This window comes from Hemicordylus capensis, chromosome 2 (genome assembly GCF_027244095.1).
Source record: "Hemicordylus capensis ecotype Gifberg chromosome 2, rHemCap1.1.pri, whole genome shotgun sequence".
Classification (NCBI taxonomy): Eukaryota; Metazoa; Chordata; class Lepidosauria; order Squamata; family Cordylidae; genus Hemicordylus; species Hemicordylus capensis.
Genome location: NC_069658.1, coordinates 245,490,729 through 245,507,270, shown reverse-complemented (window position 1 = coordinate 245,507,270; position 16,542 = coordinate 245,490,729). Strand labels below are relative to the sequence as shown.

Here is a 16,542-nt window from a genome sequence, read left to right as displayed (position 1 = left end):
CTCTAAAGCAGGGCTTCTTAACCTTGGGCCCCCAGATGTTGTCAGACTACAACTTCCAGAATCCCCAGACATGGCCTTTGTGGCTGGGGATTCTGGGAATTGTCGTTCAGTAACATCTGGGGGCTCAAATTTAAGAAACCCTGCTTTAGAGAGCATGGAAAGGTTTAATTATCAAAATCGGGGAGGCCTGGACCCCAGATCTTTTCAGCACCTGTTTGCAAGAGCAAATTAGTTCATGTAAGCCTCTTTGAAAAATACTGAGTTGCAGGTAAAAAGGGTTACAAGTAGGTCGTCATCTCTAGACCTAGCTGGATAAAAATGAAATAAAGGAAAGATGTGGTGGCTTTGTTCCGAATATCCATGATGGCTAAATGTTTCTCTCTCAGGCAGACGGGGCGAGCATGCAGACTAAGGCTGACACCATGTTGGCGGAGATGACTTGGCAGCAGTGAAGCCAAGCGATCTCTACACAGACGGAAGCGGGTCACGCCGTGAATGCGGAGACGAGGCAAGTTCTCTTGACTTGCACGGAAGGCTGGAGGCGAGTCTGCGCATGACGCCTGCTGATGCCAGTGGCTTGAAGCTGGTGGATGCCGGCCGAGCAGACCCGGTGGAAGCTGGTGGATGTTACGGGGTACGGAAGCCCGTGGCCGTCTGTATTCGGAAGCCGCTGGATTCTGTCACAAGGCGGAAGAAGCTGGTGGATGTTTGCAGATGAAAGCTGGTGGAAGTCCCCTGTTGAAGTCCGTCTCCAGAAGCTAGTGGATACTTGTGGATTGAAGCTGGGGAGTGTATGTGAATGGATGGTGACTGAAAGGGAGTGAATGGATGTCGGTGGTGTCCCTCATGGGCTGCCCTGGCGTGCAAATGTCTGTGTGCCTGGTTGTGAATGTGGTCGAGGCAAATGTTAGTGTATAATGTTAGTGTATAGTGAAGTGTGAAAGGATAACCGGTGGATTGAAGCGGTTGAAGCTATGTGGAAGTTGACAGGTGGAAGTCGGGGATGATGTTGGCTGGCTGAAACTGGCAGATATGCACGGGTGATGCTCGCGGGTGGTGCGGATAAGCCGACCCCTTCCATGGCTGTCTTTTTCTTGCAGAGATGTCTGGAGCTGGTGCGCTTTTCTCAAGAGACGATTCCAGAAAGTGATCCAGAGAATCAGTGGATGTGGTGAAAAACCAGCGGATATCCACAGCCTCATAGGACTTGGTTAGAAAGCACCAGCAGTGTCACTCCAGTGCCAGTGAGGGTGGCAAAGGTGGTGAAAAGAATATGAATACAAATAGCCTCTTAATCACAGTTCATGAGGTACAGTTCTCGGTGATGCTGCAGACAAGCACCCATCATACTACTTGGGGCCAAGATATTCTAAAAGCAGACCATGAGTTTCAAGGCAGCCAAGGGAGAAAGAGAGTTGAGAGCTCTCCGGGAAACACCAGAGCCATCAGTGACGGAGGGACAAAGAAGCCTTCCCGACCCATTGAGACAGCGCTGGGTCCATGTTTAAGGTGCCTTTGGCCAAGGTGATATCTTGTGGGGCCCACCCAGGCTCAGACCAGGAGGAGAGCATCAGAGGAAGAGAATGAGAACGTCCCAGTCAGGGGCAGAGCCACCTATGCACAAACAGGTTCAAAGAACCTGGGTCGCGCCCCTCAGTGGCCGTACCTGACGCCCCAGCCATGCCCGTGCGTCACACGTCAGATGCAGGGGGTAAAGCTTTGCTTGCAAATGGGGCTGCACCCCGTTTCTGAACAAATTCCCGGCCAGTGCCGTGTTCACAGCACGGCCGGGATTGGCTCTCCCTGCTTTGAAAGGCAGGGAGACATGTTGCTGGCCAGGCTGGGAAGCTGGTGCTGGGCTAAGCTGCTCAAAAACGGAGCCGCATGGAGGCATCACCCCCTTGGAGAATTCCTATAGCTCTGGGGATCTGGTGCCCGAGAAAGGGGGTCCTGTCCCCAAATCCCTCTCCCCGGGACCCTAGAAGCGCGGGCGACACCGTGCCAGGACCAAACTCCTGTTGGGAATTCTCTCTGGTAAGAGAAACCCTTTTTCATTACAGCAGAGTGCACAGAGGCACAACACAGCAGAAACTTAGTTAGGCATGCATGTATTCTGAGAGTAAAGTAGCTTGGAGCCAGTTCATCGTTTCAAATCAATATAAATGGTATTTATTAGAGAACTCCATTCTAGATAGGAAAGTGAGGAGTTAGGGTCTCTAATCTATCTAGTTAGCTGGATGCAGATGGATTCTGCATCTCTGCACACACGGTGCAGGGGAGAGGCGCTTGCATGTTGCAACTCAGCAAGGTAGAAGGATGGGAAGAGAGGAAGGAAGTGGCTGGAAGGAAGTCCCTAAGAGTAGCAATCTGCATATCAAAGGGATAGTGTCAGAGCAGTAGAGAAGGGATGACCAATGCCTTGACCCTCTAGCCCTCTGACTCACTAGTCTGTCCTCCACTGTCTTTGAGACAAGAGACAGCACAAAGTCCTTCACTTCCAACAACTCCAGCACCAGAATCCGAGGACTCAGCTGGCTGCTCGGGCCTACTCCTCCCAATGGGCCTACTCAGGAGGAGGGAGAGGTGAGCTCAGGGCCATCCTGCCAGCCAGGAAGAGCCAGGGTTCCTGCTGGCTCCTATGGGGCCTCTCCTGCTGCAGCCAGCCTTTGCGGATTTGACGGCTCCTTCTTTGAGCCCTTGCCTCTGGCTGATGCCTTAGTAGCAGAAGCAATACAATATGGGACCAAGCGGGTGAAAAAAAAAATGGTGGGTTGTCACCCATTCACACTGTACTTGCTGCAGCTAACCTGCCAAGTATGCTGCCGTGGTAAGGGAAGGGGGCCCCAGCCAGTCAGTGGCCACTGATTGCTGACTGGGCCATAATTCTCCTCCCCCTGCGGGTGCTGCTGGATCCTTGGCTGGCATCTGCCAAGCATCCAGTGACGCCTCCTTTGCCCTGGAGATGGGGTGGGGGAAGCATTCAGTGATCTCCTCCTGGAAAGCCCACCCCTCTGCTCCTGAAAGCCCAGCAAGGAGGATCCCAGGGAGAAAAGAGGGCAAGTTGGGGCTGTAGAAGGAAAAGAGGGAAACAAGGACTGTTGCTTAGTAGAAGAGCATCTGGTGGGCATGCAGGAGGTCCCAGGTTTTCCTGGCATCCTACACTGAGGGCCTGTCAAGGATCTTGCTGCTTTCCTTCCCTCTGGGAAGCCTGCAAGCAGGACATGAATGAAGGCAGTAGTGATCTATCTTCTGTTGCTCCCCAGCAACTGATATTCAGGTCAAAAACACATCTTTTTCATCCTTTAAAAATAAATAAATAAAATTGGCTTCTCAGGACACTCTCATTGATTTGAATTACAATTCTGGGGGACCTTTGTAAATTCAATGGAGGTTAGGAGCGAGCTGGGGATTAAAAGATAAATAGATAAACATGGCATGCAGTCTTCACTTCTGGTTCCTATTCGAAATGCCTCCATCTGTGAGGGCAGGAATCGATTGTTGAATTAGCACGCATGATGCACTTTATGTCGATGCACACGATGGACATAAACATAAGCAGTTTGAGAGGATCGGTCAAAAACACAGCCGGACAAACCCCCAACTCGCATGGGCGGCAATGGGAAAGGAAAGCCCCTGGTTGTGAGGATACAGCTCTCAGCCTGTTGCTCCGGATCTCTTCCTTGGAGGAAGAGCGGGATATAAATAAAAATACACAGGCTTGATCACTCAAAAAGGGCTGAAAGGCAGTTTTGGGGTTCTGCACTTTGCCCCCACCCCCTTAAAACAACAACAATTAAGCCGTGTTCACAGTCAGCTGCTGATATATTTTCCTTGGTCCACATGGGAAGTTTAAGGGTTAAGCGAACAGAGCTGCATTTCCTAGAGGGGATTAAAAAAAAAAATCCAGGGAAATGGTCCTGAAAAGCATACATGCAAAAACAGGAGGGAGGGGTTTGGTTTTGAATCCCCTTGCAACAGAAAATAGAGGAAGAAGATCTGGTTTGGCGAGGTGAGCGGATTCTGGGAGGTGAATGGAGGGGGAGATACTTTGCAGCTGCGTGGTCCACAGACGTTTTACAAGGGAGAGAGGTGTACTATGAAGAGCAACACTGCATAGTCATTATTATTGACAGTTATATCCTGTGCCAGTCAAGGCTACGTCTTTGGGATTCCTTAGTGGTTTCTTATCCTGGCACTGACCAGACCTAGACCTTAGCATCAGCAAAATGGCTGTATCCTCTTCTCTCAGTTCATAGGGACTCTCTGGTTTCTGCTTAAGGGGCCAAAGAGTTGCCTGCTCACAGGGGTCGGCTTGAGGGTCTTTTAGTCCCTGGGGTGGAGAGCTGGTCTTGTGGTAGCAAGCATGAATGGTCCCCTATGCGAAGCAGGGTTTGCTTTGGTTTTCATTTGGATGGGTGACTACATGTGTGAGCATTGTTTGCTGCTGGGAGATATTCTCCTTGGAGGATGGGGCTATAGCTCAGTATTAGAGCAGATGCTTGCATGCAGACGGCCCCAAGTTCAATCCCTGGCATCATCTCCAGGTAGGACTGGGAAAGAGAGCTACTGCCAGTTGGTGTAGACAGTACTGAGTAGATGGACCAATGCTCTGGCTCGGTATATGGCAGTGCCCTGTGTTCCTAGTCTCCTTGTCTGGGTCTCCAGGAAAAGGAGGGGAGGAGGACTCAAAAGGATGCAGGATATTTTCAGCTGGGCCTCTGCAGTTTTGCTATTAGCTTCACACCCCTTTATCCCTCTCTCACTGAGATATTCTCAAAACACTTTACAGAGTCAAAAAGAAAGAGAGAGAAAATCATTCTGTATCCTAAAAATGCTTGCACAGTCTAAAAAGAAAGCCCAAAGCCGCTGGGGAGATGCTATGCTGAGCCGAATTGGACCAGTTTCTCTCTCTCCCCTGCACTAAATGTAAGAGCCACCACTTTCAAAAGTACCTCTTTGCCCAGTTAGCAAGAGCTGGTCTTGTGGTAGCAAGCATGACTTGTCCCCTTAGCTAAGCAGGGTCCACCCTGGTTGCATATGAATGGGAGACTAGAAGTGTGAACACTGTAAGATATTCCCCTCAGGGGATGGAGCCGCTCTGGGAAGAGCAGAAGGTTCCAAGTTCCCTCCCTGGCAGCATCTCCAAGATAGGGCTGAGAGAGATTCCTGCCTGCAACCTTGGAGAAGGTGCTGCCAGTCTGTGAAGACAATACTGAGCTAGATAGACCAATGGTCTGACTCAGTATATGGCAGCTTCCTATGTTCCTATGAGATAGGCAAGCTCTGCTCCTTGATGCATCAGTTGACGTCCCAGATGCTTCTAGGCTCCACTTCTGTTCCACTTGCTCTAAAAAAGCCTCACCCCCTCAGCTATCAAGGATCAGCTTCAAGAGTCCTAAAGGTAAAAGTGTGCAGTCAATTGGTGTCGACTCCTGGCGACCACAGAGCTCTGTGGTTGTCTTTGGTAGAATACAGGAGGGCTAGCAACCCTAAATGTCTTGAAGGCTTTATAATGAAAGGAAGGATATACCGTATTTTATGGACTATAAGACTCACTTTTTTCCTCGAAAAATATCCTCCAAAATTCAGCCGCGTCTTATATGTTTTAACAGTTTAATATGTTAAAACTCTGAAAAACTGGATTAAAATTAAGGTGCGTCTTATAGTCCGTAGCGTCTTATAGTCCGTAAAATACGGTACATATTTTAAATGATCATGCTGTATTTTTTGAAATGATTTTATTGCAGCCAAAAGTCCTATTCAGACATGTGGTACCTGTGTTCAAATGTCTGTACACATGTACATGCTTTTGTGTAGATGACTGTTATCTGTGTTCATGTTAAAAGTGAACTGGGGGAGGCCCCTGAAAAGCAGGATTTAGAAGCCCTCTTCAGATGTTTTGCAGCGAATCAGGGCTCACAGTTACAGCACTGAAAGTGGCATTGTGACTCACCCCCTGGACCTCGCTGCTCATGATTACACAAGCATTTGTGCGAAAAGGCAGACGCTGCAACCGTTATTGCTGCCGCTTCCGTGAGGTAATGTATGAAGAGGGCTAGATAGGAAGCATATTGCTGTACCTGTGTTTAGCATCACATGTGAATCAGAGTACATACATTGTGCAAGTGTTGAACATAATGCACAAATAGGGCAAAAGAATTAGATGTTTACCTCTGGTGTGTTCAATTTACTTCCATATCCCTTCCAGATAAGCTGAACAAATTAATTTTTCTTCTTCTCTCTCATTTCTGTTTCCAACTCTCCCTCAGGGAGAAGTCTATCATATTTGTCTTGAATCTCACAACTTCCTGGGTATCCCCTTTTATTCTAGAACTTTCTGCACAGAGGGATGAGAATGGAATTACTTGCAAGCCCCACAGCAGATGAAGGATTGCAGGGGCCTGGAAAATCCCTTCATGTCATTCCGGTTGGGAGTATCCAGGAATTCCTGCAAAGGAGACCAGGAGATCTTGTTAATCAGGAACCAGGTGAGAGACAGCTTCAGAGATGGGAAGTCCAATGGCCGGAGTTCCTGAATGAAGTGGCGTCTCCTCACTCAGATTGGGGAATCCCACTGGAGGAGCCCACACCATGGGATGACGCTAAGGCCTTTCTGGCCTCCTTTGAGCAAGTAGCCGAAGCCTGCCAGTGGCCCAGGGAGCAGTGGGCGACCCGACTCCAGCCAGCCCTCAGTGGAGAAGCCCATCAGGCCTTTAGCAGCCTGGAGGCCGAAGACAGAGAGGATTATGGGAAAGTGAAGACAGCCATCTTGTTAACAGACACCATGAGAAGGGAGAAAAATCGCCAACACTTTAGGCACTTCTGCTACCAGGAAGATGAAGGGCCACGAGGGGCTTACAGCCAGCTCTTGAAACTTTGCCATGGGTGGCTGAGAGCAGAGAAAAATACGAAGGAGCAGATCTTGGAGCTTCTGATGCTGGAGCAGTTCTTGGCCATCTTGCCACTAGAGATCCAGAGCCGGGTCAGGGAATGGGGCCCAGAGACCTGCTCCCAGGCAGTGGCCCTGGCTGAGGATTTCCAGCTGAGGCAGCGAGAGGCCCAGAGGCAGGAAAAACAAGTGAGACCATTTCATGATGCTCTGTGTGTTGGGCTTGTGATGGAGCAAAGATTGAGAACTCTGCCCCTTTCAGTATAGGAAACGGATCAGCAGCCCCACGTTGTTGCTGATTAACATGGTTTGTTAAATCTCTTTGCTCTCAGAGGAGCCTCATTTGCAGAAGCCCGTACCTCTTGCCTTGCTAGCACTTCTCTCTGAGATTACCCTGACTGGCTCTCTTTGCCAACTCTTCTGTCTTGAGTCAACTCTGACTGGCTGACAGTTCCTCCCTAAGGTTCTTTTTGCAAGCGCCTTTATCTGAGACTACCCTGAAGTTTTCCACACAGGGCTTTTAAAGCCCTTTAGCTCACACCTCCTCCGGAATGGAGGGTGTGCGTTCACATATCAGGCAGATTTACTCCGAAGTCCCTGCAAGCTAGTGGGGAGCACCTCGCTCACAATTCGGGTTTTTCACTGCGCATTAGAGTGCAGCCCGATTGATATCCAGAGTAAAAAAAAAATCCACTTTGTGTGTTGGGTTATGGGGATAACTTTGAGTTTGCCGTAAAAGTCTCGCAGAAAACTCTCAATAAAACCTGTGTGGAGAATTCCCCTGACTGGCAGCAACTTTTAAAGGCTCTCTTTCCTACTGCTGAATCTACCCTCACTGGCAGAAGCTCTCTCAGGTTCTCTTTCCTAGCTCTTTTATCTCAGAGTTTTAAAACTGGAGATTCCAGGGATTGAACTTGGAATTTCCCAGTGTCCAAAACAAGCAGAAGGTTGCCGGTTTAAATCCCCGCTGGTACTATACCGGGCAGCAGCGATATAAGGAGAATGTGAAAGGCATCATCTCATACTGCATGGGAGAAAATTTTGAGAAAAAAATATCGATCAAAATATTAGCTTACTTATATAGCATCTGTTACAGCATATTTAGGCACTATAACTTAGACCAGGGGTTCCCTACTATTTTTAACAAGTGTAGCCACCTTAAGTGGCACAGCAGGGAAATGCTTGACTAACAAGCAGAAAGTTGTCGGTTTGAATCCCCGCTGGTACTATATTGGGCAGCAGTGATATAGGAAGATGCTGAACAGCATCATCTCATACTGCGCGGGAGGAGGCAATGGTAAACCTCTTCTGGGTTCTACCAAAGAAAACCACAGGGCACTGTGGGCACCAGGAGTTGAAATTGATTTGACGGCACACTTTACCTTTAAAGGTTACACTTAACTATTTTTTTAAAAAGTATTTATATCCCACTCTTTCTCTTAGCGGTCCAGAGTATTGTACATGGTTTGTTTATCCTCACAACAACCCTGTGAGGTAGGTTAGGCTGAGACTGGCCGAGAGTCACACAGAGTTTCATGGCTGAACAGGGATTTGAACTTGGGTCTCCCCAGTCTTAGTAACCACTACACCACACTGGCTCCTACGGAGTGGTTGGCCTGTAGCTCAGTGGTGGAACATCTGCTTTACGTGCAGAAGGTCCCAGGTTCAAGCCCTGGCATCTCCAGGTAGCACTGGGAAAGACTCCTGCCTGAAACCTTGGAGAGCTGCTGCCAGTCAGTGTACAGGTGAAACTCGGAAAATTAGAATATCGTGCAAAAGTCCATTAATTTCAGTAATGCAAATTAAAAGGTGAAACTGATATATGAGACAGACGCATGACATGCAAAGCGAGATAAGTCAAGCCTTAATTTGTTATAATTGTGATGATCATGGCGTACAGCTCATGAAAACCCCAAATCCACAGTCTCAGAAAATTAGAATATTACATGGAACCAAGAAGACAAGGATTGAAGAATAGAACAATATCGGACCTCTGAAAAGTATAAGCATGCATATGTATTCAGTACTTGGTTTGGGCCCCTTTTGCAGCAATTACTGCCTCAATGCGGCGTGGCATGGATGCTATCAGCCTGTGGCACTGATGAGGTATTATGGAAGACCAGGATGCTTCATTAGCGGCCTTCAGCAATTCTGCATTGTTTGGTCTCATGTCTCTCATCCTTCTCTTGGCAATGCCCCATAGATTCTCTATGGGGTCAGGTCAGGCGAGTTTGCTGGCCAATCAAGCACAGTACACTGTATACTTTTCAGAGGTCCGATATTGTTCTATTCTTCAATCCTTGTCTTCTTGGTTCCATGTAATATTCTAATTTTCTGAGATTGTGGATTTGGGGTTTTCATGAGCTGTACGCCATGATCATCACAATTATAACAAATTAAGGCTTGACTTATCTCGCTTTGCATGTAATGCGTCTGTCTCATATATCAGTTTCACCTTTTAATTTGCATTACTGAAATTAATGGACTTTTGCACGATATTCTAATTTTCCGAGTTTCACCTGTATATTGAGCAAGATGGGACCATGATCTGACTCAGCGGAAGACAGTTTCTGGTTTTCCTGTATACTTGGCTATGGGGCTGCTGGGTATGAAGTGAAGGACATAATCAGGACCACACATCTATCATTCACCAACTCCTCTGTCTTCCTACCTGTTCTTCGCTTTTTCAGGTGCTGACATCGTTTGGGGAGGAGACTGTGAGTTTCTCTGAAGCAGACCAGGCCCCATCTGACACGGAGCAGAGGCATCTATGCATGGAAGTGAATCAGGAATGCAACGGAACTGCCAGTCCTTTGGGTAAGTCGTGATTATTGAATGTTCAGAGGATCTAGGACTGATTTAATAACACTCACCACTTACATAGCCCTTTTTAACATTCAAAACACGTTGTGTACATTAGGAACATAGGAAGCTGCCATATACCAAGTCAGACCATTGGTCTATCTAGCTCAGTATTGTCTTCACAGACTGGCAGCGGCTTCTCCAAGGTTGCAGGCAGGAGTCTCTCTCAGCCCTATCTTGGAGATGCTGCCAGGGAGGGAACTTGAACCTAGCTGTTCTTCCCATTGTGGCTCCATCCCCTGAGGGGAATATCTTTCAGTGCTCACACTTCTAGTCTCCCTTTCATATGCAACCAGGGCAGACCCTGCTTAGCTAAGGCGACAGGTCATGCTTGCTACCACAAGACCAGCTCAGTCCTTTGGTCCATCTAGCTCAGGATTGTCCACTCAAGTATGGCAGCAGCTCTTCAAGTGTTCAGAGAGTGAATCTATCCCAGCCCTACCCGGGGATGCCAATGATTGAAATCGGGACCATCTGCATGCAAGGTAGATGTCCTTCCACTGAGCTATAGTCCTTCCCAAAGCTGCAGGAAATAGCACATTGGTCCATCGAACTCAGTCTTGTCTGTCCTGAGGCTCTCCAAGGTTTCAGACAGCCAGTCTTCTCCAGCCCTACCTAGAGATGCCCGAGGTTGAACCTGGAACCTTCTGCAGGCCAAGCAGATGTGCTGGAGTTGGCCCTCTCCAACCCCAGCACAGCATCCCTCCAGTGAGTGTTGCTGGTTTCTACCTTCTGTTTCTTTTTAGATTGTGAGCCCTTTGGGGAGAGGGGACCATCTTATTTATGTATGATGGATTTTTCTATGTAAACTGCTTTGAGGATTTAGTTCAAGAGCAGTATATAAATATTCATAGTAGATGCTCTGCCACTGACCCCAGAGCATCTTTGGCCCAATCCCCAGACACATCAAGCTGCCTTATACTGATATGACTTAAACTAGCTCCACTATTGTCTATGGTGACTGGCAGCATCTCCCTAGGGTAGGGCTGCTCAACTTCAGTCCTCCTGCAGATGTTGGCCTACAACTCCCATAATCCCTGGCTATTGGCCACTGTGGCTGGGGATTGTGGGAGTTGTAGTCCAGAAACAGCTGGGGGGGCCTAAGATGAGCAGGCCTGCCTAGGGTTTCAGGCATGGGTCTTTCCCAGCCGTGCCTGGAAAGGCCAGGGCTTGAACCTGGGGCCTTCTGCATGCAAGGCAGGCACTCTGTCAATGAGCTGCAGCCCCAACCACATGGATTTTACTTTGGATTTTTTTATTTTTTTCATTTCTCCTGCAGATAATGGGTGGCTGGGCATAAACGAGGGAGAGGAACATGTGTCAGAAGATTCAGAACGAGAGGAGCTCCGTGGGTCATTAGTGTGGAAAGCAGAAGAGATCTTTCCCCATTGTTATGAGCAGGAAAATATCTTTAAGAGTCAGCACAGAACAAGAGTCCAGCAAGCAATGCACCCTGGTGAGATCCTGGATGGATCTGTTCCTAAGGGAGGAGCTTACCAGCATCTCAGGGGAGATACAACCCAGAAAAGAACCAAAACTGGAAAGAAACAACATACCAACAGTGCTAATGGGAGAACCACCAACTGGAGCTTGGTGCCCTTTGAATACCAATGGATGCACATGAGAGGAAAACCCTACAAGTGCCTGGTGTGTGGGCATGCCTCTCGTTACAGATCAGATTTAATGGTTCATCAAAGAATGCATACTGGAGAGAGACCCTATGAATGTTTAGACTGTGGGAAAAGCTTCCCTTACAAAAGTAACCTTAACAGACACCTTAGGATCCATACAGGCGAGAAACATAGGAACATAGGAAACTGCCATATACTGAGTCAGACCATTGGTCTATCTAGCTCAGTATTGTCTTCACAGACTGGCAGCGGCTTCTCCAAGGCTGCAGGCAGGAATCTCTCTCAGCCCTATCTTGGAGAAGCCAGGGAGGGAACTTGAAACCTTCTGCTCTTCCCAGAGTGGCTTCATCCCCTGAGGGGAATATCTTGCAGTGCTCACACATCAAGTCTCCCATTCATATGCAACCAGGGCAGACCCTGCTTAGCTATGGGGACAAGTCATGCTTGCTACCACAAGACCAGATCTCCTCTCCCATACAGAGAAACTGTATACATGTTCTGTTTGTGGGCAAAGGTTCTCCTGCATTACACATCTTATTAGGCACCAGAGAATCCACACTGGATATTAACCATACAGAAACTTGGTGTGTGATAACAGCTTCTGTGTGAACTTCGATCTTATTGTCCATGAGAAATTATTTGCTCCCAAGAGAGAAACTGCTTTACTATTCAAAGAATATAATTAGCTTCTGGCAGAAATGCTATAATTGTAAACACTGTAAAGTGCTTAGGTTTTGTTTTCTTACAAGTTTTTACCCCAATAAAGACAGTTTGCATTGCAGCCTTGAGTCTTTTGCTTTTTGAAATAAACTATATTGATTGTGAGGGTAGATGGAAGTGTTATCACATGTTTTCTGAAAGTTTTAATATGCTTCTTTATAACAAGGATGTCAACAATGGTTTAGGACCAGTTTGAACATAGGAAGCTGCCTTATGTTGAGTCAGACCTTTGGTCTATCTAGCTCAGTATTGTCTGCATTAACTGGCAGCAGCTCTCCTGGGTTTCAGGCCGGAGTCTTTCCCAGCCCTACCTGGAGAAGTTACCAGGGATTGAGATGTTTCCAGTGCTTTTTAACATCTACATGAGACTTGTGGGTAAGATCATCAGTGGATTTGGTGCAAGGTATGATCAGTACGCTGATGCCACTCAAATCAACTTCTCCATGTCATTCATCAGGATATGGCATAACTTTCCTAAAAGCCTGCCTTGAGGCAGTAATGGGCTGGATGAGGGATAACAAATTGAGACTGAATCCAAACAAGACGAGAAGTGCTCACTGTAGGAAGCTGCAGTTCGGAAAATGGGATAAATCTGCCTGTTCTGGATGAGGTTACGCTCCCTCAGAAAGAACAGTCTCACAGTTTGGGTGTACTTCTGGACCCAACTCACTTCTGATACCTCAGGTGGAGGCGGTGGCCAGGAGTGCTTTCTATCAGCTTTGGCTGGTTTGCCAACTGTGCCCTTTCCTGGAAGTGAGTGACCTTAAGACAGTGATTCACATGCTGGTAACCTCCAGGCTTGAGTACTGCAATGTATTCTATGTGGGGCTGCCTTTGTACATAATTCAAAAGCTGCAATTGATGCAGAATGCTGCTGCCAGATTGGTCTCTGGGACATCCTGTAGAGATGATATTACTCCAATTCTAAAATAGCTACACTGGATACCAATAGGTTTCTAGGCAAAATACAAAGTACTGATTATTACCTATAAAGCCCTTAATGGTTTGGGCCCACGGTATTTAAGAGAATAGCTTCTTCATTATGAACCCTGCTGCCTATTAAGATCTTCAGGGGAGGTTCGCCTGAGGGTGCCGCCAGCTTATCCGGTGGTGACTCAAAGGCCAAAGGTGTGCCTTCTCTGTAGTTGCCCAGGTACTGTGGAATGCACTTCCTGCTGAGATGAGAGCTGCCCCATCCCAGTTGGCTGTTAGGAAAGTGGGCGGTATAAAAATTAGATAAATAAATATTCTGTCCTTCCCAAGATCCCAGAGAGTGGTTTTTATTAGGTCCTTAGGGTATTGGCCCTCAGCCTTTTCATATCTGCCACCCCATTCTGCACTCCTGTGGAATCCTGGCATCCACACAGCCCTGTCTGTGCCCCTCTTGTGGGCTACACTGTGGTCTTTTAAAGCACCAGCACCGATTATCTAAGGTGCGTTGCACCTGCAGCATAACCCCCATTTTTAAAATTATTATTCTTATGTTTAAAGAGAAGAAATAAGTAAAGCAGAAATATGGGGTGGTGGGGAGAAACCCTAGAAAGCTAAAAACGCCAGTGCCAACAATGGAATTAAATCTTTGAATGCAGTGCAACCTGGGTATATTCCCAAATTTATGGTGTAGACATTAAACATGGCGTAGACAGACATTATTTTATTTATACATACATACATACATACATACATACATACATACATATTTTTATACCACCTAACACTTACGTCTCTGGGCAGTTTACAAAAAAACCAAAACCATTAAAAATTAAACCTTAAACACAACATTAAGCATTGTGTAGACAATACTCTCCGCATCCTTGTGTAGGACCTGCACAAGGATGCTGAGACTAGCGAGTCCTAAAATGTCAATGTGAAAGTCACCAATGGCTTTGATTCCTCCCACATAACAGTGTAAACTGAGTGCACCACCTTGCAAAGTCCAAAGCGAAGGATGACTGATCAGCCGCTGAACCCAATTTCCACAAAATCAAGAGCCAAATGATAAGTGACCCTCAGCAATCTATAGGATATTTACACAGTAACAGCAATCTGAGGCTTTCTCATTGCTGGGAATTGGGAGCCAATAGCCAAAATCTATAATGTAGTCAAAATATTACCTTTGGTAAATATGGTAGGTGTGGGGATATTTCAGTATAAGAGTCTTGGACAGAATTGTTCTTATTTTGAAGTTTTCAGGAAGATCTATTATCTTCCATCTGTTTACAGTTCAGTATTGTAGTATTGGGACAATACTACAAGAATGCAATTTTTGCAATTTTGTGCAGTTATGTGATTTTAGGGACATAGGAAACTGCCGTATACTGAGTCAGACCATTGGTCCATCTAGCTCAGTATTGTCTTCAGAGACTGGCAGTGTCTTCTCCAAGGTTTCAGGCAGGAATCTCTCTCCGCCCTATCTTGGAGATGCCAGGGAGGGAACTTGAAACCTAGATGCTCTTTCCAGAGTGGCTCCATCCCCTAAGGGGAATATCATACAGTTCTCACGTATGTAGTCCCCTATTCATATGCAACCAGGGTGGACCCTGCTTAGCTAAGGGGACAAGTCATGCTTGCTACCACAAGACCAGCTCTCATCCCTGCATTTGTGTAACTTTGTTGTGCAAGCCCTACGTTAGTCAGGATGTTGGCCACTAAACTAGATGGACTAAGGGTTCGACTTACTAGAAGGCACCTTTGTATGTTGATCAGGAGCGTCTATAGCTCAGGGACAGTGCCTGGCAGAAGGTTCAAGTTCTGTCATCTCCAGGCAGGGCTGAGAAAAGGGCCCTGGACAGTTGCTGATGGGTGGATGGACCAAGGGTATGTCTCAGACAGTAAAAGGCAAATCAGAGGCACACGTACCGCTGGACTTTGGGGCCAAGGTCCAGGGCCTCCACCCCCTGGGGGACCAGTTGCAGGGGAGTAATGGCAGGAGAGAGGGCATGCCCTCACCTCTTGCCTGTGGGCTTCTCAGAGGCATCTGGTGGGCCACTGTGTGAAACAGGATGCTGGACTAGATGGGCCTTGGGCCTGATCCAGCAGGGCTGTTCTTATGTTCTTATGACCCCATATCCTCTTTAGTCTTTCCTGGGTGGTGTGGTCGTGGTGCCACGCCACGGGCCTGCACTGCACCGGGCGGCTGAGTGTGATTGTGACCTACACCGGGTGCTTTAGAGACAGAGGGCGTGAGTGGGGAAAGTGTTAAGTTATTATTATTATTAAGTTGCGTGTTGAAATGTTTCTGCGGATGCATATTTGCATAAATATATCTGTTTGTATTCAGAATATATCTGAATGTATATTCTTACACTCTTGTGAGTTCAGTTGCTGTTTGTGCCCTCAAGAACCCACATGTTAAAAATGTGTATAGGGGGATGATACTTAACTTGCGAGGTGGGGGCAGGGGCGATGGCCTCCAAAAGCCTTTAGGTCCAGGCTCCAAAATTACCTAGGTGCACCTCTGAGACAGATACACGTGATACTGGGCTCTGTGGGGCCAGAAAAATTAAGATCTCATTCCTTCTTCCTTTCTTTATGGAATTTGCATGGGAGACGTGTGCACTGTAAGATATTCCCTGGGGTTGCTCTGGGAAGAGAAGGTTCCAAGAAGTTTCCTCCCTAGCAGCATCTCCAAGATAGGGCTGAGAGAGAGACTCCTGCCTGCAACTTTGGAGAAGCTGCTGCCAGTCTGTGTAGACAATCCTGAGTTAGATGGACCAATGGTCTGACTCAGTACATGGCAGCTTCCTATGTTCCTATGTACAAAAGAAGGCAAAAATTGGGACAGTGATTTACCAGGGACAGATTCCAGAAAACAGGGACTGCCTGTGAGGTAAAGAGGGACAGAGGGCTTCCCCATGGAAGAAGACACATCCCCTGTGCCTTTAAGAGATGCACAGAAGAGGGAATTCCAGCAGATGTTAAAAGCGACAAACAATTGGTTTGGGAGAGCAAAGGGATGTCAAATAAGGTTATTAGGAGAGTAAGAATTTTGCTGTATACTTACAGATACAGTAAATAATATAATTAAGGTAATTAATGAGTCTCTTAGCTTGCTCTGAGGTAGAAGATCTGGCTTGCTCTGAGGTAGAAAAGTGAGTGGATGAGGCTTCTTTAAGCAACAGGGGCCTTTTAAAATAATTACTCCAAGGTGTATAGGACTGACTGCAATACTGTATACAGTACTTTGTTTTGTCTGACACATACGTTGCTGTAAAGTTCCAGTTTGGTGGGTGGGGGAGCAATGAACCCCAACGCCCACTGAGATTATCTGGAGAGGTCCGTCTGCATTTGCCACCTGCTCATCTGTGAAATGAGAGCCTCCCCATCTCTGACAGCTTTAAAAAAGCCTTTAAAGATGCATCTGTTCACCCAGGCTTTTAATTAATATTATTTAAATTGCTTTAATGCTTTTTATAAATATTGTTTTAAATTTTTTGAATT

At 47.0% G+C, this 16,542-nt stretch overlaps 1 protein-coding gene across 1 annotated transcript in view; it reads left to right on the top strand.

The window, feature by feature from the left end:
- LOC128343920 (uncharacterized) overlaps nucleotides 1-16,542 on the top strand; it is a 77,021-nt gene that overhangs the window by 40,588 nt on the left and 19,891 nt on the right. Inside the window, exons 10-12 of the mRNA XM_053293351.1 lie at nucleotides 6,332-7,078; nucleotides 9,580-9,706; nucleotides 11,031-11,698. Coding sequence (XP_053149326.1) covers nucleotides 6,332-7,078; nucleotides 9,580-9,706; nucleotides 11,031-11,698 — 1,542 coding nt within the window. The remainder of the gene's footprint in view (nucleotides 1-6,331; nucleotides 7,079-9,579; nucleotides 9,707-11,030; nucleotides 11,699-16,542) is intronic.